The sequence below is a fragment of the Amblyomma maculatum genome, chromosome 9, assembly GCF_055883805.1.
Source record: "Amblyomma maculatum isolate TAMU_Amacu chromosome 9, ASM5588380v1, whole genome shotgun sequence".
In the NCBI taxonomy this organism is placed as follows: Eukaryota; Metazoa; Arthropoda; class Arachnida; order Ixodida; family Ixodidae; genus Amblyomma; species Amblyomma maculatum.
The window spans coordinates 39544022-39568693 of record NC_139352.1 but is presented as its reverse complement, the minus strand read 5'-3'; the positions used below and the strand labels follow the sequence as shown (position 1 = coordinate 39568693).

Below are 24672 nucleotides of genomic sequence, written 5' to 3'. Positions count from 1 at the left end.
CCCGCTTTCATCATCATCAGCCTGACTATACCCACTGCAGGGCGAAGGCCTCTCCCATATTTCTCCACTTAACCCGGTTCTGTGCTAGCTGCATCCACTTGACCCCTGCGAACTTCTTAATCTCATCCGCCCACCTAACTTTCTGCCGCCCCCTGCTACGCTTTCCTTCCCTTGGAATCCAGTTTGTTACCCTAAGCGACCATCGGTTATCCTCTCTTCGCACTACATGTTCTGCCCACGTCCATTTCTTCTTCTTAATTTCCACTAGAATGTCGGTAACTTGAGTTATTGCTCTGACCCACTCTGCACGCTTCCTATCTCTTAATGTTACCCCTACCATTTTTCGTTCCATAGCCCTCTCGGTTGTCCTCAACTTAAGTAGAACTCTCTTGGTTAGCCTCCACGTTTCAGCCCCATAGGTGAGTACAGGCAAGATGCAACTGTTGTATACTTTCCTCTTGAGCGATACCGGTAAGCTGCTAGTCATAATCTGCGAGTGCTTGCCAAATGCCCTCCATCCCAATCTTATTCTTCTTATTTCCTTTTCATGGTCCGGATCTGCGGTTACTACCTGTCCTAAGTAGACATATTCGCCTACTACTTCCAGTATTTCGCTACCTAATGTAAACTGCTGTTCCTTCCCGAGGCTGTTGAACATTACCTTACTCTTCTGCGTATTGATTTTCAAGCCTACCTTTCTACCTTTCCTGTCTAGGTCATCAATCATTATTTGCAGTTCATCCGCCGAGTTGCTTAGCAAGGCAATGATATCAGCAAATCGCAGATTACTGATCGCAGATTACTGATCCCGCTTTAAGGGGCAGGAACATGCAGAAGCCATTTTCACATACGAAAAGAGACTGGAAGGGTGATGCTTACCTCCCGCGTCTGGCATGTCGCTAGACGTTGAGGTGTTCCTCAAGGGGGCAGTTCTCTCGCCCGTGTTCTTTAACATTTTATTGAGCTCTATAGACCAACACCGTGTTTACAAAGGGGGCGCTCGCGGTGCCGCAGCCGACAGGGGGTGAAAAATAGGCTTAGGGCCCATAGGAATACATGGAAGCGAAAGATTTCATTTCAGTTTTCTCATTTCAGAGAGAGCTATTATGTCGTTATTCGGTGCAGAGCAACAATGAACATCCTAGAACAGACAGTGAAAGTATGAAATCTAATTACCGAGGCGAAGTATTTTTAAAACACCGCGAAACGTAGGGGGGTGCGAGTTGGGAGGGCGACCCGTAGAAATACATGTAAACAGAACTTACCGGAACATTTTTCTCATTTCGCAGAGTATCAGAAGTGGTGGCCGGTCGTTAAACGTTGACCAGCGCTTTGAAGAAGTGTGTGATAAAGTATGGTGCGTTACGGAGGCAGTCTACTTTAAAACTCCCCGAATAACCTGTGTTATGAATCCAGACACCACCAAGAGGCAAGCTGCAGGGTGTAGCGAATCGCGCAGCTTTGCTTACAGTTTGATATGCTGCCGCATAAGGTAAATAAGCTTGATAATACTGTCGCTCCAGTGATACGTGCTAGACAGAATGACATTTAAAAAGCAGTTGTCAAACGCCATATGACAATATGAACCGAACGAGATTCGCGCATTGCAGCAGACGACAGAGCAGCTGGCGATACCCACCGCGGCCGCCTCCAGCTCCGGAGCGTCTGCTAGCGACAGCGCCGGTGGTGCATTGCTGTCTGCAATATTGCGCGGTCAGTTTATCGTGCTGTGAACGGTCCCGCAAGTCGTCAGACTTGCAGCACTTGCAAGGGAATGTTGTATGCCATGCAACATAATGTCGGGGCGTGATACAAGACGTTCACCAAAAAATGAGAAGGGTTCAACGCTGCTGAACTGAGTAAAATGTTGCGGTAAGTTGTGTTTACATGTGTTTCTAAGGGTCGCCCACCCAACTCGCACCCGCATACGTTTCGCGGTGTTTTAAAAACACTTCGCCTCGTTAATGAGATTTCATACTTTCGTGATCTGTTCCAGGATGTTCATGGTTGCTCTGTACCGAATAACAACATCACAGATGACCTGTGAAATTAGAAAACTGCTTTGGAATATTTCGCTTCCATGTATTCCTATGGGCGCTAAGCCTATTTTTCACCCCCAGTCGGACCACGCTGGTGATAGAAGCGCCACCGCATCGTGCTTACGTCACAGATCGGTGTTGGTCTATTCCCACTCAGATAGATAGATAGATGGATTTATTGAAATGAAAAGGCAGAGAGGTTGGCCCGAATAGAATAATTCAAATCTGGCCTGCTACTCTGCACTGGGGAAGGGGAAGGAGAGAAGAAAGAAGGTCATGATGGGTGACGATGTGGGAGAAGGCATATGAAATATATATACAGACACAGCAGCTTGCTTTACAAACGTGAATCAAGTCCGCTGGCGCTCAAATAACGGCAAAGAGCGCGCACTGCCTGGACGCCCTTCCCTTTGTCCTGCCAAGCGCCCAGCAGTAGTTCCTCCGACAGAGGCCTCTTGTCTAAACGCTTCAAGGAAGCAGCTAGCACATTTCTTTCGTTCGCATACTCTGGGCACACCAATAATACATGGTCCACAGTCTCTGGGATGCCACAAGTTAAACATTCCGGTGAGTCCAGCTGTCCAATTAAATGTAAGTACTTGCGCGTGAAAGCCACGTTTAAACGAAGTCGATGTATCAAGCATGTCTGATGACGCGGAATATCACGCGGAACATAAAATTTAAATGTTCGATCAAGCCTTCTTAGACGGATGTGTCGGGCGTCTGGTTGAGCCCAGTAAGCTGCTGTAGCAATATTCATATAACTCTTTAGAAGACACGTCGTATCCGCTCTTGAAAAAGGCACAACTGTTTGGAAGCCATTGATGAGTGCGCTTTTCGCTTCAACATCGGCCTGCTCATTCCCATGGAGGCCGCAGTGGGAAGGAATCCATTGAAACATTATCGTGTGGCCTTGCAGCTGGGCAGATGTGATGAGATCCATAATGTTTAGTGCCAGGGACTGATAGGCAGTGTGGCGTAAGAAGTTTTCCAAAATTTGTAATGCAGTCTTCGAGCCCGTGAATATACATCATTTTTGAGGTGGTTCCCCACATATATAGCGAATAGATTCTCGAATGGCTACAAGTTCGGCAGCGGTTGATGTAGAGGTATGTCCCAAAAGGAAATGCAGAGTCGTTTTCCGAGCTGGTATGACCACAGCTGCAGCGGATGCCTGTGCTGACACAGATCCATCAGTGTATATGTGAATATAACTGGGATATTCTGACCAGATGTGTGCCAGAGTAAGTTGTTTGAGTCCACTAATTGGTACCATTGATTTCTTTAGTATTCCGGGAACACGAAGGTGCACAAAATGTTTATCCATCGTCCATGGTGGTTGGGTGGGATGATATGGGAGGGCATATCCTGTCGGTACTTGCGACTGATGGCAGCGGAGTGCAGTTGTAAAACTGCAGTCCGGCCTCTCATCCAGAATCTTGCTGAGTGGGTGAAAACGGTGTCTTGTAAGTGCTCGTAAATATACACGAAGTGGTTCGTGTGACAAGTATATGGACATTGGGCGAGCGTGTGCCTCTTCAATTGTGCCTTTGTTAGAGGTGCATCTGGGCAGTCCAAGGCATATTTTCAGTGCCTGCGCTTGCACGCTCTCTAAAGTCCGCAAGCAGGAAATGCTCATACTAGAGAGTACTGGGAGACTGTACCGGATGTAGCCAACAAACAGAGCCTCGTAAAGGCGTATTAAGGAGCGCTCAGTTGGACCCCATTTGATGCCAGCTATGTAACGAAGTACATGGCAAAAATTAATTAGCCTCTTCTTCACCATAGCAATATGTTTCGACCAAGATAGTCGGTGGTCAATAATTACTCCCAAGAATCTGTGCCTGGAGACGTATGGTATTACGACTCCATGAAGGGTAATCGGGTAGCGGCTGACACATTTTCCCGTAAACGCGATCACTGCACACTTTTCTGCCGCTAAAAATAAACCTTGACGCCGTAAGTACATCGATGTTAATGACACAGCTCGTTGCAGTCTCGCACGTAGTTGTGGGCGCGTCGAACCAGAGGCCCAGATGCAGATGTCGTCAGCATATGCACTTATGTGGGTGTTAGTTGGCAGTTCACTCACCAGGCCAATTAGCGCAACGTTAAATAAAGTTGGGCTGAGAACTCCTCCCTGTGGAACTCCACGACCGACCTGAAAGTGGGTAGTATCTCCTTCAGGCGTAGTCATGTAAACAGAACGGCCGCTGAGATAGCTTACAATCCACAAGTACAGCCGGCCACCAACTCCCACGTCGTCAAGTCCATCAAGAATAGCTTCATGGAGGACGTTGTCGTAAGCTCCCTTTATATCTAAAAATGCAGCAGCTACTAGTCGACGGTGACGCTTTTCGTGTTCTACTGTCGCCACAAGGTCGATGACGCTGTCAATGGAAGAGCGTCCGCGGCGAAATCCAGTCATCATATTAGGATAAAGATCATTACTCTCTAGATACCACTCAAGTCTTGCCAGCACCATGCGCTCCATAACTTTTCCAACACAGCTTGCTAGGGCAACTGGCCGGTATGAGGTAAGTTCGAGAGGAGGCTTTCCAGGCTTCAAAAGAGCAACCAGGCGGCTAATTTTCCAGTGTTCAGGAACAGTACTAGAAGCCCATATATCATTGAAATAATTAAGTAGTGCAGTTCTACCATCCTTGCCTAGGTTCGATAAGGTTGAATAAGTAATCCCGTCAGGACCAGGTGCAGATGAATGCCGACAAGAAGCAAGAGCGGCGTCTAATTCAGCTATTGTAAAGGGCACGTCGTATTGATCATTCGGCGAAGGTGGTGCAAAAACCTCTGAAATTGGTAACTGTGCCTGGTTTGTGCCCACAACCATTTTACAAAAATCTTCAGCTACGTCAACTTCATTGCGGCGTTGGTAAAGGGCCAGGGCACGAAAAGGGTGCCTTTCTCGCGGAGGTGTGCGCAAGCTTCTCGCAACATGCCAGATACGCGACAGGGGCTTACGGGGATCCAGTGATGAGCAGAACTGTCTCCAACGTTGTCGTCCTAACCTCTCCAGGTGACGCAAAACTTGACGTTTAGCTCGGCGAGAAAGTGCGAGATCTTGCGCGGATTTCGTTCTTCTGTACTTCCTTTCAGCCCGCCGACGGATCGCGCGAAGCCGCTCGAATTCCACGTCGATGCTGGACACTGACACCGGCACACTAACATAGCGAGTGTTCTCAGTGAGGGAGGAAGTAATGAGTCCCTCTATTTGAGATGGTGACTGGAGGTCCACGCTGGAAGTCTCCACCGCTGCCCTAAAGGCGGGCCAGTCTGTGTATTGCACACGAGGTGAAGTGACAGGTGCAAACCACTTGATGCATATGTACGTTGGTATATGATCACTCCCATGTGTTTCCACATCACTACACCAAGAAACGGAGGGATGGAGGTTTCTGGAAACAAACGCCACATCCAAGCAGCTGCTGTAGGTTGTTCCGCGTAGAAACGTCGGTGAGCCGTCGTTTATATTGACGAGATCTTGCGTATGCATAAAGTCTGCCAGGTCTCTTCCTCTATTGCTCATTATTGCACTACCCCACTGAGGGTGGTGAGCATTAAAGTCCCCCACAATAATACGAGGAGCTGCACAACACTGGATTGTTGAAAATAGATATGATTTGTCCAAGCCATCCCTCGGTGGAATATAAGCGCCAATTACAGAACATACTCGTCCTTTCAGGGTTAACGTCAAACAAATGTAGTGGTTCGTGTTATGGGGCTGCAGAGCATGGCGGACGTGCGCAATGTCTTGGCGTACACATACCAGCACTTTGCTTGTTTCGTTTGCTTCTCTAGACCATAGCATAACATATCCAGAAAGGCGGAAAGCAGCCGGCATGTTGGGCTCACAGATCACAATCACAGGAAAGCGGTACTTCTGTACCCGCTGTCGGAAGTCACTCAGCCGACCACGCAGGCCTCGGGCATTCCATTGCATCACAACACTGCGGCGCAAGTGCATCGTCACAGAGGTGGGGTTAGTTTGTTGCGCCATTGTGAATTATTGCAATGCCGCCAAGAGCGGCTCAAATGCGTCCAAAAACTGAACAGCAAACTTTGCTGTTTGCGTGTTGATGCTGGAGAGCAGCACCCGCATTGAACGAACCAGCTGTTTCAGCATTTCTTTTACCTGCTGGCTGTCGGGCTTGTCGGAATTTTCAGTACGTGTGGCAACCAAACTGGGATTAGGCCTGGCGTTGGCCTTTGATGGTAGAGCTGGCCACTCAGCATCAGAGGCGGTAGGTAATACAACAGCCTCTGTCTGATCCTTGGCATGTGACACTGTCTGCGACATTACAGCAAGAGTACTCTTAGCGGGATTAGACTCAATCTGTTGTGGCACCTGAGCTGACGTTAACTCTGAAGTTGACTTATCCAGGCTAGGCTTGCCTTCCGATTCCTTGTGTCGGCGTCGGGAACGGTGCTTGCGACGACGAATAGACGCGGCCGCTTCTTGATGAGTCGAGTTATCTCTCACCATCTTTTTTAGTATACGTTTTTCATCCCGAATTTTAGGACAGTCCTTAGCCGTCGATTCATGGGCACCCGAGCAGTTAGAACACCTGACAGTCTCCGTCTCGCATGCGTCATGAGGATGCGTACCGCCGCATCGACGGCAGGATACCTCGTTTCGACAAACGGCGCTCACATGTCCGATCTTGTGGCATTTGTGGCACTGAACAGGTCTTGGAACATACATCCGAACTGGGTGCCTCACATAGCCCACTTTAACGTGGGATGGGAAGGATTCAGTTTCAAAGACTAATTTAACGCACTTTGAGCGGCCGAATCGATGAACATCCACAATGCGCGCCGTAGATTTGATCAGCGTGCAGAGATCGCTTTCACTTCTCTCGGGGTCAACGTCGCTGATTACACCTGCAGTAGTCTTTTTCCCATGTGCAAGGAAGGAACGGACCGGCATGTTGCCTAGCGCACCAATTCCTTTCAGCTTGTCCACTGTAGCCTGGGATTTGACATCCACGGTCAGGACATTCTTCCAGGGATTAATTCTGACTTCGTCAACTTCACCGGGAACCAGCTGGTCGAAAAACTGCGTCAGGTGCTGTCTGTTTATCACATTCAGATTCGCCGTTGCCGTTGTTGGTACGAAGGCCACGGAGAAGATCCCTTGCTTTTCAGCGTTCTTCTTTGGTGTCTCACTCATTACTGATGTTCGGCGCAGCTTTCTTTTCAGGCGGCGCGACTGGACAGGCGTGTAGCTGTTGTCGGAATCCATCTCTGTCACGGTAGAGTCATCTGCCGAGTCTGGAAGCTCCACGTCCGCGACGTCAAGGTGACCCGTCGAGTACGCTGTAGCCTGTTCGATGGTGGCGGGTGGGCGCAGGGGTCGTGCGCCCGCCATCCCGAAGGATGTCGAGATCACAAATAGCTCACAGCGATATAAAATCCAGAAAAGTGGAAGAGCGCTAGCTTCAGACGTTCGGAAACCTCATTCCCACTCAGAAGTTCGCACGTATGTCTATGCGGATGACATCGCGTTCTTTACAGCTGCACCTGACGCTCATACCCTCAATGGGCGCCTGCAATCGTACCTGTGCACCCTTCAGAATTGGTTATGTGACTTAAGATTTACATTAAACGTAAAGAAATGCGCTGTACTTGTTCTCCAAATTAAGGATCCGGTAAATCTTTTTCTAATATTTCAGCGGGAAATGATTCCTCAAGTTAAGTCTTTGAAGTATCTTGGAGTCATTTACGATGATCATCTGACATGGAGGGATCACACTGAACATACCTTGCAGCGAAAGGGGCTCGTGCTGTGGGTATGTTGCGCAGGTTAAGCAATCCAAGGTCTCGAATGCGGCGAGATGCTCTTTTAATGATTTATGTTATGTATGTCCGCCCAATTATAGAATTTGGATCTGTGTTGTTTTCTGGTTCATCTGCTAACAAAATTCATCCGCTTGTTCTTTTAGAGCGGGATGCGCTTAGATTATACCTTGGGCTCCCCAAATTTGTGGCTGACAAGGCACTATACCTTGAAGCCTAAATACCACCGTTGCCAGCTATAGACAACAATTCTTGACTGTCTACAGACGTATCTAAAAATATATGAGTCTCAATTCCATCGCTCCCTTTCAATTTTTTGTTGCGAGCAACCTTTGTTTGGAGTCATATGGCCTCGGTTTCATACCCCGTAGGTAATACTAGTGCAAAATCTGTTACAGCCTTTGAACGCAGTCATTTCTAACATCTTTCCAACAAAATTACGTGGATCTTCGGTTCAAATTGTCTATGATGACATTTTCCCAAATAACGCAAAACGGCTATCGCCTCGAATTTTAAATGGTTTATTAGAAGATTATTTAGAAATTCTTCCCATTAACATAATGATAGCAGCTGATGCCTCTCAATTTCATGAAAATGCAGGCGTTGAAATATACTGTCCGCTTCTAGAGTGGGCTTTTTCTGTTCGTCTTCCAGATTTTACCCCAATTTTCCGGGCGGAGTTGCTGGCGGTGGTGCTTGCTCTGCGCAAACTATTCCTTGTCTATTCCTTGTTCTTGTCGCTTTCTTACAATATGGATTGGCAAATATTAAACACCTTTTTTTAATTGCTTAATTCCCTCACATTTGAGCCTCACACATAAAGTGTGGGTGCCAGGCCACAGTAATGTAACAGTCAGTGAGGTTGTTGACTGACTAGCTAAACAGTCTCTCAATGGTCCCGCGTTGCCTATCCTCCCGGCAACAGCGCACATAACACGTGCTGAACTTCAGTGTCAACGCCTTCTGACGAGTTCTCTTGGGCTTCGGTAGAAGGCTCGGCAATGCCCGTCTGGTTGTTGGCGGCTGACACTGGGGGCATCTCGTGGGATTCTTCTGCGTTCCTGCTCGGTTGCCTTAGATGACGCCGTGGTGGTCGGCGAGCGCCTCCTTGCAGTCTTCTTCGGTAGCGGCATTTGAGGACGAATCCTCCTTCGTATTCTCATTCTGGCTCTCAACTGTGGGGATCGCTGGCGAGCATGTGGGAGCGGGTTGTATTCAGTATTCCGCGGGCGCTTCTGTGTCTTCTTTATTTCCCAGCACGGACGCGAACGTCCTCCTCTTGCGCACTTTGATCGAGTGATCTTCTCATATGGGGCACGCGGCCTTGCAAGTCTCGTGGCTGTACGCGCAAGAACGCTGCCACAGTGGCATGTCGCAGCTAGCTCCCATGTGACCTTCATAGCCGCACTTGCAGCACACTCTCCTTACTCCTTCATATTTGCATCATGGATGATCGTGTCGATCACCTCCAAGAAATTCGGTACTGGCGTTTTCATTTCCATCTTCACGCGCCGGATCCCAGTGGTGACAAATGGGAAGCCGGCGACACTCTCTCTAGCAACGCTGACGATCTTTCCATATGGCTTTAGCGCGTTCCTGGTGCTTCGAGGAGTACCCGAATATGCGCACTAACTTCGAGCGCGTTCCTCGGTACTCAAATGTCACCGCTGTGCCTTTCACATCAAGACGGAGTCTTCCAAAAACCTCTCGACAGCTGCTCGCGCGTCTTGAGAAAAATCTCAAACTTCCCTCCGGTATAGTCCTGTACTCCGCCCAGCTCCGTCTTCGAGAAGCGTTTCGCCAGTAATTTGGTGATTTCTAACGTAGTCGTGCCTGCGGTACGCGGCCGAAAAAAGTAAAGGGCTCGAGGCGCTTCGCACGGACCATAAAAGCGATCCGGCGTTCGCCGGACGCGTCTTTTGCACCTACGTGAAATAAAAGTACCTGCGCTAACACTGAATGTTCAAAAACAGGCCAGTTTAGCAACTCACCGCATCAGGCGATGTATCCAAAAACCACCAGGCGCAGCAGGCAATCCAAAATAGTCCTACATACCTGTTGCTTCGAGGTGGGAGCCCATGTGTCGCACGTCCGCTCTGCTCGGCGGAACATCCAACCCTTATCTGCACCGCTGTTGAACCTTGCCTTGTTAGGTGGAGGGAAGGATGCACTGGGTGCAGCCCTCCTGTGAGGGTACAGACATCAACCAACAACCATCATCATCCTACGGCAACCCCGGGCACCACACACCACAGGAGTGGGCCAGCAACGGCTGCTATCGCCGCTTCGCGGGAACTCATGACCCTGCGTCCCCACCAAACTGTAGCTGGAAGTCGAATGCCGAGATCAGACGACCGGCGTGGTCACCTCCGCATATGTGTAATGTGATGTGATAACTTTATTTTTACACCAGATAAGGAGGCTCCCAATCCCCGCCCCCGGCACGCAGGCCTAAGGGACGGGAGCCGAGACCTCCGCGATCAGAAGCACGCAAAGAGGTCTTGGCTCTTCGCGGCTTCTTCCGCCAGGCAGATGGCTTGCTGCTGTGGAGCAGGGACCTCGCTCCGCAGCAGGGCTCCCCAGGCTTCTCTACAAATACAAGCACTGTGGGAATGTGCTAGCTCCCCAGGGGCTAAAACAGCATATGCGTGAATCGCCTGGTGACGTCACCATAATGTCAGTTCCGGTTATTAGACTGCCAGATATGACGTTTGGATGACGTCATATTCGGTTATGACGTCACTAATTGTCATGACGTCACCAGATGATGACGTAATAGTCAGTCATCTCTTTCAGCATCATCATTGTCACTATCACTAACAACCACTGTCATCGTTCACTATCGGCGGTAGTCTCCATGGCAGCGCGGTGGCATGATGCTAGACAAGAACTGATACGTTTCTCACGTGCCCGGCGTGGCTGTCGGGATGATTGACAGCTATAGTGTGACCGAACAGACGATAGTATGAGCCATTAAAGGCTTTCTATTAATAATTGGTTCACTGGAAGGGAAAGGCGCAGTATCGGTTACACTTGTTCTGTGGACACCTGACCACACCGTAAAGGAGGGAAGGAGGGAGTGCAAGTGGAAAGAGGGCAGTAGTGGAGTGCTTCGGAGTAATTTCGATCACCTGGGGATCTTTAACGTGCACATCGCACAGCACATGGACGCCTCTTCATTTCGCCTCCACGCAGCCGCCGGCGGTCGGGACGAACCCGGGAATTCCGATTGCGACCATAATCACTATCATTTCAGTGCTGCAGCACTACAACCCGCATTGTCACAAAAGCCCAATGTCTGAAGCATGGTTATAGTGAACTAGAATAGTTCACTATAAGCACGGTGTAAGAATAATCGTGGTTTGAAGCCGATTTGACCTTTGACTTTGATTTATTTATTATTTATTTATTTATGTTGGTGTTGCGACTGAAGGAAGAAGGAAAAGAAAATGCACGGGCCTGCTTTGCTCTGTAGCTGAGCCACCCCCGCTGCCTCGTGCGGACAGAAGAGAAAATAAAGAAAGAAAAAAAAGGGGCAAAAAGACGCGCGTCGTAATAGTCGTCGTCCACCATGGAAACGGTAGCGGGTGCAACGACGGCCTACAACAGACAAAAATATGGTGGCAGGCTAGCCCCCGCCGCAAGCGGCAGTGACCTACCAGTCCCAGCCCCGTAGGGCCAGGAGCAACCACCAACCCATCTTAACCTTTCCGAGGATCGCGAGTGAGTGAGTGAGTGAGTGAGTGAAAAAACTTTATTGAGGTCTTTTGGTTAGTCTCGGAGAGTCTTCCTGCAGCCGCTTCTTCGCCACCGTTGGAGACTCCTTAGCACGGGTGGTTCCCTCATTCCAGGGCTCCACTGGTCCTGGCTACCAAACATCGCGAACTTTAGCTGCCCAACATGTACTACAGATACTGCGCCTTTCCTTTCCTGTAAACCAATTGTAGAACGCCGGTGAACTTTGGTGCATTCAACGGAACTATGGTTGTGCTCAAAAGGGGCGCGTGATGTGTTGCGTGCAGCAGCAACGCTCAGGCTTTCGTATTTTCCACTGCAGCTTCTGCAGTCCTCTCGGAACTTTTAGTGCTACAGCACAAATGCAATGTGTGGTCTGGGAGCATGACCGCCTGATTAACACTGCAAAACTAACGTTAAATAATTGAGATACAGCAGATAACTCTGTTAAAACGACCTGCTGCTGCACGATATTTCGTGATTAATTTAGTTAAACCGTTGCTTATTTTTACACGCCCTACTAATTCTTTCTTTAGTAATTTGTTTACAGGAACAGAAAGGCGCAGTATCTGCCACGCTCTCTGTGGGCACCTGAAAAAATGAAAGAGCATTGCAGAATTTGTATTGGAGGAATGCGAAAGCACCGATGCTGCTTCTGGTTGCTTCTAGTTGCTTAATTCACTTCTTGTTTACCCATTTTAGTCTTTGGTACTTTCGAATTGCGCTCCAATCCCTTCCTATGCCCTTTTTCGGAACTACTTCTGGTTGCGTGACGTCACATTCTCTACGTCACATTATTTCACTTCTTGTTTATTCATTTTTGTCTTTGGTACTTTCAAATTGCGCGTCAATCCCTTCCTTGTTGTTGTTGTTGTTGTTGTTGTTGTTGTTGAAAACTTTTATTATCCAACAGAGAAGGACCACACCGCCTGGGCCGCTCTGTCTCACCCCCCTGTAAGGGGGAGGGGACTTAGCGGCCCAGACGCACGGGATGGTCGCATTAGATGCTGGCCGGTTTGGTTTCGCCGGCGGCCTCTGCTGCCAGTTGGAGGGCGGTGAGTTGGAGCTCAGGGTCCGAGCTTCGCAATAAGGTTTCCTAGGCTTCCCTACTGCTAATGTTTTGCGCCCTGCCTGGGGAGTAAGCGCGCTCCCAAATTATATGGTCGAGGGTTCCTCTCGCCCCACACTTTTTACATTTATCGTCCTCGCAGTCCGATCGGATATGTTTATTTAGTACTGGGTTTGGGTATACTCCAGTCTGCAGGCGTCTCCACGCCATTGCCTGACCTCTATTTAACGCCGTGTTTGGTGGGGGGAAACGCCTCCGGCATTGCCTGTAGTGTTCTGTAATGTCTTAATACGAGATTAATCGCCCTTCTCTATTATGTTCTGCCTGAGCCGAGCCATCCTGTACAGCTCGGAGGTAGAGATCTAGAGCTGCACTGTGGGCCGCCTCGTTACCGCTTACAGATTCGTGCGCCGGGGTCCAGATGATGTTGATCGTCCTATCAATCACTCCTTGTGTTAAAATTTTGGTGGTGAGGGGGTTTACCCTCCCCCTACTGAAATTTTGGATTGCAGTTTTACTGTCGCTAATAATATATCTAGCTTTGGTACCAACGCAAGCGATCGCTATCGCAGCTTCCTCCGCTATCTCGGTTTCTTTCCCTAGTATGGTAGCCACCGTGATGAGGGTGCCTCCCCCATCTACCGCCGCTATGGTCATGTATCGACTGTGTCTGTTTCCTTCCGCATCTACGTAGGCAACTTCATCTGGGGGTTTGCTCCGATATATTGTTTCTATCGCTTCCGCCCTTTTCTGTCGCCTTTCCCTATTAAACTCAGGGTGCATGTTTTTGGGTAATGGAGGGATTCTTAGGTGCGCCCTGATTTTCCTGTCAATGTCAACCTTTTCCTTTTGCCCCCTGTCTGTGGTTATTCCAAGGTTACTTAGCGTAGCTCTTCCCACTCGCGTCGTGCTGAGTCTTTCAAGTTGCGAAGTTTTAACCGCTTCCGTGATTTCTGAAATCGTATTGTGCAATCCTAGGGCCAGTAGCTGCTCCGTCGATGTACATGTTGGGAGGCCTAGGGCCTTTTTAACGCATTTTCTGATGAGCGCGTCTATCTTTCTCCTCTCATCTGCCTTTAGGTTCAGATATGGCGTGGCGTAGCCCACTCTGCTAATGATGAAGGCTTGTACCAATCTCAGGAGGCTTTTTTTCCTTGAGGCCGCCTCCGTTACGTGAGACCCTCCTGATGAGGTTTAATGTCTGGGTCGCGTGGTTTTCTAACTTTTCAATGGTGATCGTGTTCCTTCCGTGTGTTTGTAAGTGGAGTCCCAATATTCGTATTGTCTCTACTTTTGGTATCTCCCTTCCTTCCACGCACACCTGTGGGTCAGAGGGAGGTTTGTTCCTGAGTGCCTTGTCATTATACACGAAGATTTCTGATTTTTCAGGCGAACATTTAAGTCCTCTGTCCGCCGCGTACTTAGAGATGACATCTGCTGCCGCCTGCAGCGTTTCATTGATCTCTGCGTCGCTCCCTCTGTTGATCCAGAGATTGATGTCGTCCGCGTGCAGGCTGTAATTTAAGTTGTAATTCCCAATTTTCCGCAATTCCTTCGGGAGCCCTCTCATGGCCATGTTGAAAAGGGTGGGTGACAGCACCGATCACTGAGGTGTCCCCCTGTTACCTAGCCTGATCACCCCAGATTGTATTTCCTGGAAAGTTATAACCGCCGTGCGGTCCGTTAAGAAATTTCTGACATAGCGATAAGTTTTTAGCCCTGTTCCTGCCTGCTGGAGCCCTTCCAAGATGGCTTCGTGCTTGACGTTGTCGAAGGCCCTTTTTAGGTCCAGTCCCATAATGACTTTCGCATGTTTGGTTCTGGAATTAATTATGTCTTGCTGCAGCCGCAGCATGACGTCCTGTGTGCTCAGATGGGGCCTGAAGCCATACATCTCGTCTGGCCATTTCTCTTTTTCCTCCATATAATTTGAAATTCTGGTCTGAATTATGTGTTCCATTAACTTTCCTACACATGACGTGAGCGATATAGGCCGGAGATTTTCCAGTTTCGGTTGCTTCCCGGGTTTTGGGATCAGGATCACGGTAGCCTCTTTCCACAGCGGTGGGATCTCCCCTTTTTCCCAGCATTTCTGCATGTAGCTGGTAAGGGCCTCTATCGAGTTGTCATCTAAATTCCTGAGCATCTTATTCGTGACTCCATCTGGCCCTGGAGCTGACTTGGTTTTGAGTTTCGCTATCTCTGCCCTTCAGCTCTCGTGATGGGCGCATCTAACTTCTCATTTGGAATTCCCTGGTAGTCGGGTAGCTCTCTAATTTCGGTGTCCCCTATGTATGTCTTGACGAGTTTCTTCATGAATATGTCATCGTCCTGCTCTTCGCATGCGTGTCTAACCTTAGCCATTTTGACTCGTGCTTGTGTTTTGGACGTTTCAGGGTCTATTAAATGCCTTAGGATATTCCACGTCTGAGGGAGGTTCATATTCCTTTCCATGTCGCCACATTTGTTAGTCCAATTTTGTTCACATAGTTTAAAGGCGTAATCTTCTATTTCTTTGTTATGACGCGCCAGTCTTCTTCTGAGATTTTTGTTGTTTCTGCCTTGCCTTTTAAGTCGACGTTCCATGCCCTGTTTGGCCTCCCACATGTGTAGGAGTCGGGCATCCGCTATTTCCGGAGCTTTTTCCCCTTCTAGCGTCTTAGTTGTTTTCCTGGTGTCTTCCGCTTCGCACCAGTCCTCTATATTTCCTATCTCTGTTAGGTCTCTGTTCCCCCTAATCTCTCTAAATCGGTCCCAGCCTGTGATTTTCGTCCGGAAGCACTTTTTTCCTTTGACTTTACTCCTGATTTCAACCATGGTTTCCACTATTGAGTGGTCGCTCCCCAGGTTGAGTTCCGTATTTAGCCATTGCGTTGTTTCTACGTTTTTAATCAGGGTCAGATCCTGTGAGGTATCGGCGGTAACGCTGTTCCCCGCCCGCGTGGGGTGTAATGGGTCAGTCAGCAATGTTATTCCCAGGTTATGCGTGTCCTCCCACAACTGTCTCCCCTTTGCGTCTTCCTTAGTGTACCCCCACTCCGGATGATGGGCGTTAAAGTCCCCCACTATAATTAGCGGCTGGTTACCTGCTATCTTAAGTGCCTTGTTCATTATCGCCCTGAAGCGGACCTTCCGTTGTCTCGGTGGGCTGTAGATATTGAGTAGGAAAGTGTTTGATTCCTCCTTTTTTCCTGTTAGAATTTCTACAAAGACGTTTTCTATGACGTTGTCCTCTAATTCGTGTTGGATTGTTGCTATGTTTCTCTGCACCAGTGTTGTAACTCTCGATTTGTCCCCTTTCCCACTGTGGAAGGCGCGATACCCTTGCAATTTGGCCGGGCCGCCGGTCTCCTGCAACGCTATAGCAAGGGGGGGGGGGGGGGGGGGGGCTGATTCGCGGATCGACAGCGTGCTCTGCAATACCGGTCGCTTGCGTCGATACCCGCGACAGTTCCACTGCCATATTTGGATGTTATTGGGCGGTCTGTCCATTATTCAACTTTGTTTTGTTCTCCTCAAGTATAGTCACTCTCGCATTTAGGTTGGCGGTTTCCCCCTTTAATGGCTGGAGCGCCTCCGTCATGAGGTGGAAATGATTTTGCATCTGTATCTGCATATGTTGAATCTGCTTGGCTAAGTCCTCAAGTTTACTGTCTCTTTCCTTAGCGAAAATCTTAAGACTTCTGTCCAGTTTCGCATTTACTTTCTCTAGCTTTTCATCCACTGTTAGGTCTGAGCTGTTATCCTCCCTAACTTTGCGTTTAGATGGGGGTGGAGAGGTATCCTCGACCAGCATATTATTCTCCGCTCCCTTGTTGTCGACTTGAGCTGTAAGATGTTGGCCTTCGATTTTGTTGGGCGCCCCTATTTCAGATCCGCCTGCTTTGTTTGAGATTTAGTCGCCACTGTATTGCGCTCTGTTTCTAAATTTTGTATTTCCTCCTTTAAACTAAGGATCGTTGCATTCATGCTCTTAATAATGCTTGTTAATTTTTCTATTTCCTCGTCTTTTTTGTCCTTCTTAATATTTCGGCCCTGGGTAACCTTGCCTGCGAAGCTCACGCCTTTGCTCTCACCATTCTCGGTTGTTGGTTCGTCTCGGTCTCGACTGGGGGTCCTGGCTCTCGAGCTTGACAGTCCCCTGGATTGGCTCCTCCGCCTGGAAGAGCTTCGTCCCCTGGAGGCTGTCCGCTGCTCCTCTCCTAGTCTAGGGAAGGAGCTCGTCCTGGGCTTGTACCCTTCCTTCTCCCCTTCTTGTCTGGCTCTTGGGCGGCTCTGGTGTTCTTGGGTTTTTGCGATTTGGTTGGTTGCTCCTCCCGATTCCGCTTCTTTCTTAATCTTCTTTTCCCAGATTCTCTTTTTGATTTCGTACGGTGTACGATGGATCAGCTTGCATTTGCTGTCCCCCAGCATGTGCTCTTTCCCGCAGAGTTGGCACTTCAGCTTGCAGGTGTGGTCCTCTGGTGGATTTTCCTGTCCGCAACCACGGCACTTGATGTTTGTCGGGTTTGGACATACGTCGATTCTATGGCCTAGTCTTCCGCATGTCTTGCATACTTCATATTTCTTCTTATACAGCTAGCATCTATGCGGGGCTCCCCCAAGGATTACGGTCCTCGGTACTTTCTCCTCCTTGAAGAGTATTAATATAGTCGTGGAATCTTTCCCGAGTCTTCTTACCCCGATAGCCTCCGGGTTTGCCTTGTGCCTTAGCATTTGCATGATGTCCTCTTGGGTGAAAATCCTATCCACCCCGTGCACCATTCCCTTGCCGCACCCGTCCGGAGTGCCCACGTAGGCGAAGACTGCCACCTCTTCTTCTTCCCCTAGCTTAATTCGGTTTATGCTCGCGTATTTCATTTTCCTTTCCCCACTTGTTGTAGCGATGATAATGGAATGTTGTTTCGTGTTGGGTATCACGATGTCTTCCTCTTCCGTTTCTTCAATATTTACGCCCGCCGACGCCCTGATCATTCTTGTTAAATACGCGGCTCCACGTTTAAGGAGTCTATCTAGTCCTCCTTCGGGTCGGAGAATAATCTTGTCCGCTCCCTCCGGGATTCTTGCCTCTTGTCTTTCTACATAAAATGCTGCCAGTTTTCTTCCGGCCTGCTTAAGCCTGAACTGCTCGGCCTCGATTTCCTTCCTGCTCTTTTCAAGCGGGACAACCTTCTTCCGTCTGCACTGGAACCACTGTCCCGGCACCGTGAACTCCCGCGGGTCCACTTCTTCACCTTCAACCACATCCATGGCTGCACTCCAAATTTCCCGCGCGCTTCGTGCCGTGCTGAATTTCTTCGCCGCCGGTGGCGCTGCTGCACCCTCGGCTCCCCCGTCGGGGCCTCGACATAGCCTCGACCACTTATCGTCTGGGTTAGGCTTAGCTCGCTTCGCCCCAAAAATCCTTGATGATTCGAGAAATCGGACTCATTTGGTGGAGAACTTGTTATCCACGTATTCCCGGCGGGTTCCGACATCCGATCCCTTCCTATGTCCTTTTTCGGCTCTACTTCCGGTTGCGTGACGTCACATGCTTTACGTCACTTAATTCACTTCCTGTTTACGTTGATCCAAACGCACACTTGTCAGAGAAAGTGTGACAGATACTGCGCCAGTCGTGACGTGAAACGGAAGCGGGTACATCGTCACGCTGTCTTCCGGCCAAACCTGCCGATTTCGGCAGAGCAAATATCGTCGGTCCTCGGAGCGATCCGGGATCGACGCAAGATCCCGATCTTCCATTGGAAAAGACAACTCGCGCTCCCATTCTACCATTGGAATAGAATTGCTCTGGCCAGAGCAGAAAAACCTGCTCCGGATCTGCCATTGGAATTCAACGTCAGACATACGCAATTTCACGAGCATAGTTCAAGAGAGCACCGTTGCTACACTGTGCTGTTGCATCGGAACTGACCGCGGATGGCTGTTAAGCATCCGTCATTGCTGCGCGGTGGCTCCCAGATGACGCCACATGTACAGCTGAAACTACAGCTTCCTTTGCTTTCGCACTGTAATAGGTTTAGCAGAGATAACACCTGCCAATTGTTTTGCACGCCATGTGACTTCGCTCAGCTGCTGGAACCGAAGCAGGCGAGGAAAGTCGATAATATTTTCTTTAGTGGTCGTAGGAACATTGCTCGCGAAAATCCGTGTATGTAATGCCTTACGCATCATTACAAGCGCAAAATGAGCAACAAAAATTGCGTTTTATACTCTTGAATCAGGATATAGGACTAGCCTGCTGCTAGGTTTCTGAGTAAAAAAAAAAAGAAGAAAAGAAAAACCTCTTCTTTGTTATTTCAATTTGTTTGTGTCACCAGCCAGTAGAAGGTAGCTTTAAGGCCCGTTCACACTTGCGACTAGCAGCGGTCGCGCGACCGTTTTGGTCGAAAAGCGACAGTCGCAAATGGTCGCATCGGTCGAAAAGCGACTGCCGCGGACCGATCGGGCACTGCTCGAATTTTCAGTCGCGCGACTACTAGTCGCAAACCATTTCACCAATCAGCGAGGTCCCGGAGTACTCGATCGAGCACCTTCTCAATGCAATTAAAGAATACCCCTACCTTTTCAACAAACGGCACCCGGAATTCAAAGGCAGGGAGCAGGATATGGCCTGCGAGGAGTTTGAGAAATGGGTTTTTCACTCAGGCGCAACATTTTACATTGACACGTCTCCTGGAAACACGAGTGCGCGGCATCCGCACGGGCTCGCCTAAAAAAGCTGAAGTGTCTGGCAAGCGGCTGTATACCGACGTTCGCTGTCATCGCCCAACAACTCTCCTACTCTCAACTCGTTCGGAACCAGAACAGAACGAGAAGGCAACAGTCGCAAGTGTGAACATCGGTAGTGGCGAGCTCCTCTTCTCTGTCGCGCGACTACCAGTCGCGCGACCTCATCTAGTCGCAAGTGTGAATAGACCTTTACAGTTGCACGTCATCGAGTTTTAGTGCCGAGCAGGAAAGAAATTGCACAAGCTCAATATCGAAATGACCATTTGCTTGTCACTTGAAGATGCAAGCGTCTCCGTATGTGGATACAAGCATTTCCGTACTTATAAATGCCTAAATGACGGCAAGCTTGTGTGGTCTCCACTGCATTCCATATTTTTCATCCTGGCTTAGTTAGAGGTTTCCTTTGAAAGGCCGGGAGAGAATAGAGACGTCACTGGGAGTTGTATGGCCGAGCCCCCCGAGAAATTCGCACATCTGGCCCGTTTACAACATGCTTGCAGTCCTTGGCTATAAGAATATCCTCAAAGAGATGCTCACTTGCCTTAGAAGTCAAAAATTCCATCTAAGCTTGCGAAGCATCGCGATGTGGCATAAAAAAAAAAAAAAAAGACCAGTTGTATCGGTTTTGTTATCATTTTTGCAACGCAGTGCAAAGTAGAATGGCACAATTAATACTCGTTTGAAGTTGTCAAGTGTCAAAATTTTACCATAGTGAATGTTTCAAAATTACAGCGAACACAATACACGCAAAAAATAGCTTGAAAATCCGACCAGCCTGGTTGTTACTGGAGCAGACGAAAGAGTTGGGCGCGACTATAGCGCCATTAGTTCTTACGACCGCCGTTTGGTCCATCCAACTCCCAAGACGAGCTGCTAGAGTGCGAAACTGGAACTGCTGAAACCACGGCTACTCAATGAAAGCGCATTGAGCGGCATTTCTTAAACCACAGAGCTTTTCCTTTGCTGAAATTTTGTATTAGAACGTTGGTTGAAACCTGAAACTATAGAGTTCATGTAATGGTTGAAGGCACTATAGTTGAAACCAACGTGGTTGAAATTGGCGCCCTGGAGCCTGAGTGGACAGACGATCAAGACAGAATCCTTTGAATCGAGCGGTGGTGGCGGTGGTGGCATGAAGCCGCCTAGTGGAGGTTATTCCTGTCGGGTGGTCAAAAACCATGAAATCCAGTGTTAAAACAGTCAAAGCTCCCCAATACGAGAAAGTTCGGCTACTCAAATGCAGTTGGTGTCGGGATGATGTAGGTAAAAATGGCCCTCACGATCGCCCAACAGTTGCGTTCATCAGACACGCGACTTTCGACACCCTGCCCGCTTTAAAGGTTAAAGCGTTGAAGGGTTAAGGGTTAAAGCAGTTAAAATGAGCTAGAATTCCCGCGTTCACAAGTGCTCGAGCGCAGAGTGCGTGCGAGTCGCGAGACGCATCTCGCATCGCGAGTTTCACAAGAAACCGTAGCAGACAGTGGTCCCGTGGTTTTGGTTCAGCTGGAGATCGTCGCCCCAACGCACGCTCCAATGCACACTGCACCTCTCTAACCTGAGCCGTCCAAGCAATTGCGAAATTTCAAAACATATTCCAAGGCCGTCGGCTCAAACGCGCGTTGATTTTCAACTGCTCACGAATCCATAAAAGCGCATGCACCCGTGCCTTTGGCTCGTTCTTCGGTTAACTGTGAAACTTTGTGTTAACTCTACGTGTGCGCGCGAAGAAGTAAAAAAAAAAAAGAAAAAAAAAAAAGAGAAAAGAGCAAACAAAAATCACAGCTCTTATGCACCTCTGTTTTCTTTTGTTTTATTTTTTTCGTGTGAGTTGTTTTTGCCGCTTCCGATAACGCCGCATTCGCGCGTTGGCTGCCTCCGCCGCCGAGCGAGCCGCGACCGTTGCGGGCAAGCAAGCACAAGCGAAGGTTTTTAGCCTGCGTGACACACATCGGTGTTGTGGTGGTCGACGAGCGATGTTGCGTGCTCGGTGTGGTGAGTGGCTTTGCTGAAACAGCTGGAGGAGCGCGTTTAGAGCGATGGCCACTGCGATGCCTGCCGTAAGGAGCGGATTCCACCGGATCGAGCTAAACAAGACGGTATGGGAGGTTCCCGTCCGCTACACCAACCTCTCGCCCATCGGCGTCGGCGCCTACGGACAAGTCTGGTGAGCCCGCCGTACTCCTTCTAGGCCTAAATAAAACGAACCGCGAAGGCTGGCGGTGTCGTGTTACGCTGCCCCCGCCGCGTGCGGGTCGTAGGGCCGCGGGGCCTCGCGCGGTTGCGCCCTTGAACGGGCTGCTCAAAGGCTGCGCGCGCCGAACCCACCGACGACTCGATCGCGGTGAGCGTGCTTGGTCACTCAGAACTGACTGCGGATCGTTTTTCTTTGCAACGATGGATGATCAGGAAACGTGCGATCTGTGCGCCCGAACTCGATGATCGCAGTGCTTTTGGTTTCAGTCGGGTGTACCGGCACCTCATCGCTGGCATCGTCGGTTTTTGCTACGTCGTGCCAAACTGGCTGCGGCAGGTGCGGTGAAGCAAGCGGCGATCTGTGCTTCAAGTTCCTCCTAAACTTCCTGTCCGCCCTAGACTCGGAGGCGGCCAACCATTGTTCTGTGTTTTCTACCCGGGCCGTCGTCATTGTTCGCTTCTAAACTGCTGTGTCGGCTTAGCGCAGGAAAGCAACATGGTCGCCAGTCACAGTTCAGCTCATTTGACATGGAACTTTCTACTTGCACCATGTTTGAAAAGACGTGGACCAATAGTACAAGTCTAGTGCAGCACACCATGTCGAGTAGGGCGCATGTGCAAGCCAAACGACGTGGTATGAATATGCAATTTGGAGGAGTAGGTCATGTCGAACAGCAGTGACAGGAAGGGAGACAACGCAAGCACCGTTGACTGTATCTTCTCTTGCTATGCTCCAAAAAGTAACACTAGCTCTTAAAGCAAAGTTGTTCGAGAAGATGAGGGAGATGATGTATATTTAATAACGTTTTGTTAATGAGGCAGCTTTCAAATGGCAGGAGGCTTCATATTATGTGTTGCAATCATATACAGTAGGCACAGTTCTATGGAGACAGTGCATATCAAAAAAAAAAAAAAAAAAAAAAAAAAAGATATCGCCTCCTGGAGACAGTCGACAGATGCAAATAAAAAAATTAATTATAGTCACAACATGCTGTGTAGGTCATAATAGTAAACACAAATGTTGAGTTTTATTATATCACTTTTTTATCCTTACTTGCTTCCTTCACGGGCATGCTCTAGGTGACTACCCTCTATAACATGTGCTGTTATCATGCGATTTCCGATAAATACTTATCACCCGTACACAGATGCGTACAATAAATGAGAGAGATGCTTCGAAGCATTTAGTGGCATCTTGAAACTGCAGGTTCTGCCTGAGGAAAACAGTTGCACTGAAGCACAGAAAATTCAGCTGCTATTTGCAAGCCTGGAAAGTATTAGGTGGAAATTAAGAGTGTGTTTCCACGCCGATAACACTACACTACTCAGATTGAGCATATTGGCGGCGTCACTTGCTCATATTATTTGTTGCTCGTCAGTATGGTTGTTCTTTAAGTTTTGTGTTACTGGCCAGAAGCAGTGGAAAATTGACAAAAAAAGGGAGTGGTGACTTTAATGGGAGTTTTGGGCATGTTATCTGTTTAGGAGCACAAAAATATCTTTGCAGAGAGTAGCGTTTTGGCATCTTTAAGGCACGAAGCCATCCATTACCGTTGCAAGGCATGAAGGTATCAATTCAGGTGAAAACTTAGTGACTCCGCAACTGAGGCACCCTTGCAACAGGGAATTTGCAGATGTGCTCTGAAGTGGGACGCACATAAGTCCAAGGTGAAAGCCATAAATAATTTCTGCAATAAAATTCCCAAGTGGCCTGAGTTCATCTTACCTAATAGTGACCGATGGATGTTAAACTTGACTTACAGTGCTGTACTGTGCCACATTGTGGTGCTTTGGTGCTGTTATGTGAAAAAGAGCAAGGCATGCTGCTCAGAGCCATTTAGCAAGACTTACACATATATAAACAAAAGGAAGGCTGCAAAGACTGCGCAGCTGCTGAGGTACTACATTGCTGTAGGGAATAAGAAGAAAGGCATTGTTGTGAATTACAAAAACACCATCGCTTTGAGGTAACCTTGTGTTGACTTCGTGTGTGGATTATGCACTGTACACCTCCCACAAAACGTTTATTAGCAAGAGCAAATTAAATCCATTAGCAAATACTGTGGAGACTTGTGCAAAGCAGTTGATGCTGTAATTTCCTGCAAGATACCAGAGGGTCTGAGGAAGAACATTTCTTAGTTTTGCCCAAAATGCATCCCTTTGCATCCTTGCCTGATTTACCTGGCTACCCCAGAGGATTTGTGACTTTTTCTAGAGGTGCAAGCATATTAAACAAACTGCAACATTTACAAAAACATTGTCCATATATTCAGGATGCAGCAGTGCCTTTTGAGCTCTATGTTTGGCACATTATATCTCAGATACCTGTGGAGAAAACCCAAAACAGCTGAATAGCACGTGACTGCAAAGTTGTGAATGAAAACTTTCTGTACAACAGAAACAAGTGCATGCATGACATCATGAGAGAAGAAAGACATCTCATCTGGACACGTGAGAACGACGATCGCTTCTGTGCTTCTTCAGTTGGCCCCTATGCTTGAAAAGAGCTGCAATATTATCAAAGAGGGGGACACCCATAATGCAGCGTGCTAAAAGGTGGCAGCGTGAGCCTGTCTTAATGGCTTCCTTTCAAAGCCAGGGATTTTACGTAGTAGCCATGGCCTTAAGATTTAGGCACCTGGTTTACCAACTCCATGCAGACACCAATAAACTGTGTAGCATGCCTCGTGCTCCACTCTTCTCAATCTTGCTGACAGAGATGAAGAAGCTGCTCAGACGGCTGCAGTGATTGTCGGCCCTCATGAGTGCCATTTTGTTTCCTAAGCATGTTGTTCCTATGCGGTAGGCTACGACCTTGCCATGCTCAAGGCCCCCACTTACTCCATACTCTTTGTATCTAAATTGGCTCTCTTCACCTCCTTCCTTCTTGTCTCTGTGCCTTTACATTTCTTTCTTCCACCACCTCTCATGGAATGCACTCATGTCTTGATAGCTGCACAAACCTTGGCTGGGGACAGTGAAAGCAGCCTGGTTGGATAGCGAGCTGGTACTTGTTTAAAATATTCAAATGTGAACAGCATGAAACACGTAAGATAGGGTGAAGAAAGGGTGACACAGAGCTGGGGTAAT

General features: G+C 48.6%; 1 protein-coding gene across 4 annotated transcripts in view; it reads left to right on the top strand.

The window, feature by feature from the left end:
* Positions 1 to 21225: 21225 nt before the first annotated feature.
* Positions 21226 to 24672, top strand: part of p38b (p38b MAP kinase) — a 56317-nt gene continuing 52870 nt past the window's right edge. For 2 of the 4 annotated variants that reach the window (XM_084578621.1, XM_084578622.1), the window contains exon 1: positions 21226 to 21553. In XM_084578621.1, coding sequence (XP_084434747.1) covers positions 21426 to 21553 — 128 coding nt within the window. In that variant the 5' untranslated portion in view covers positions 21226 to 21425. The remainder of the gene's footprint in view (positions 21554 to 24672) is intronic. The other 2 variants (XM_084578620.1, XM_084578623.1) reach the window with 2 other exon arrangements.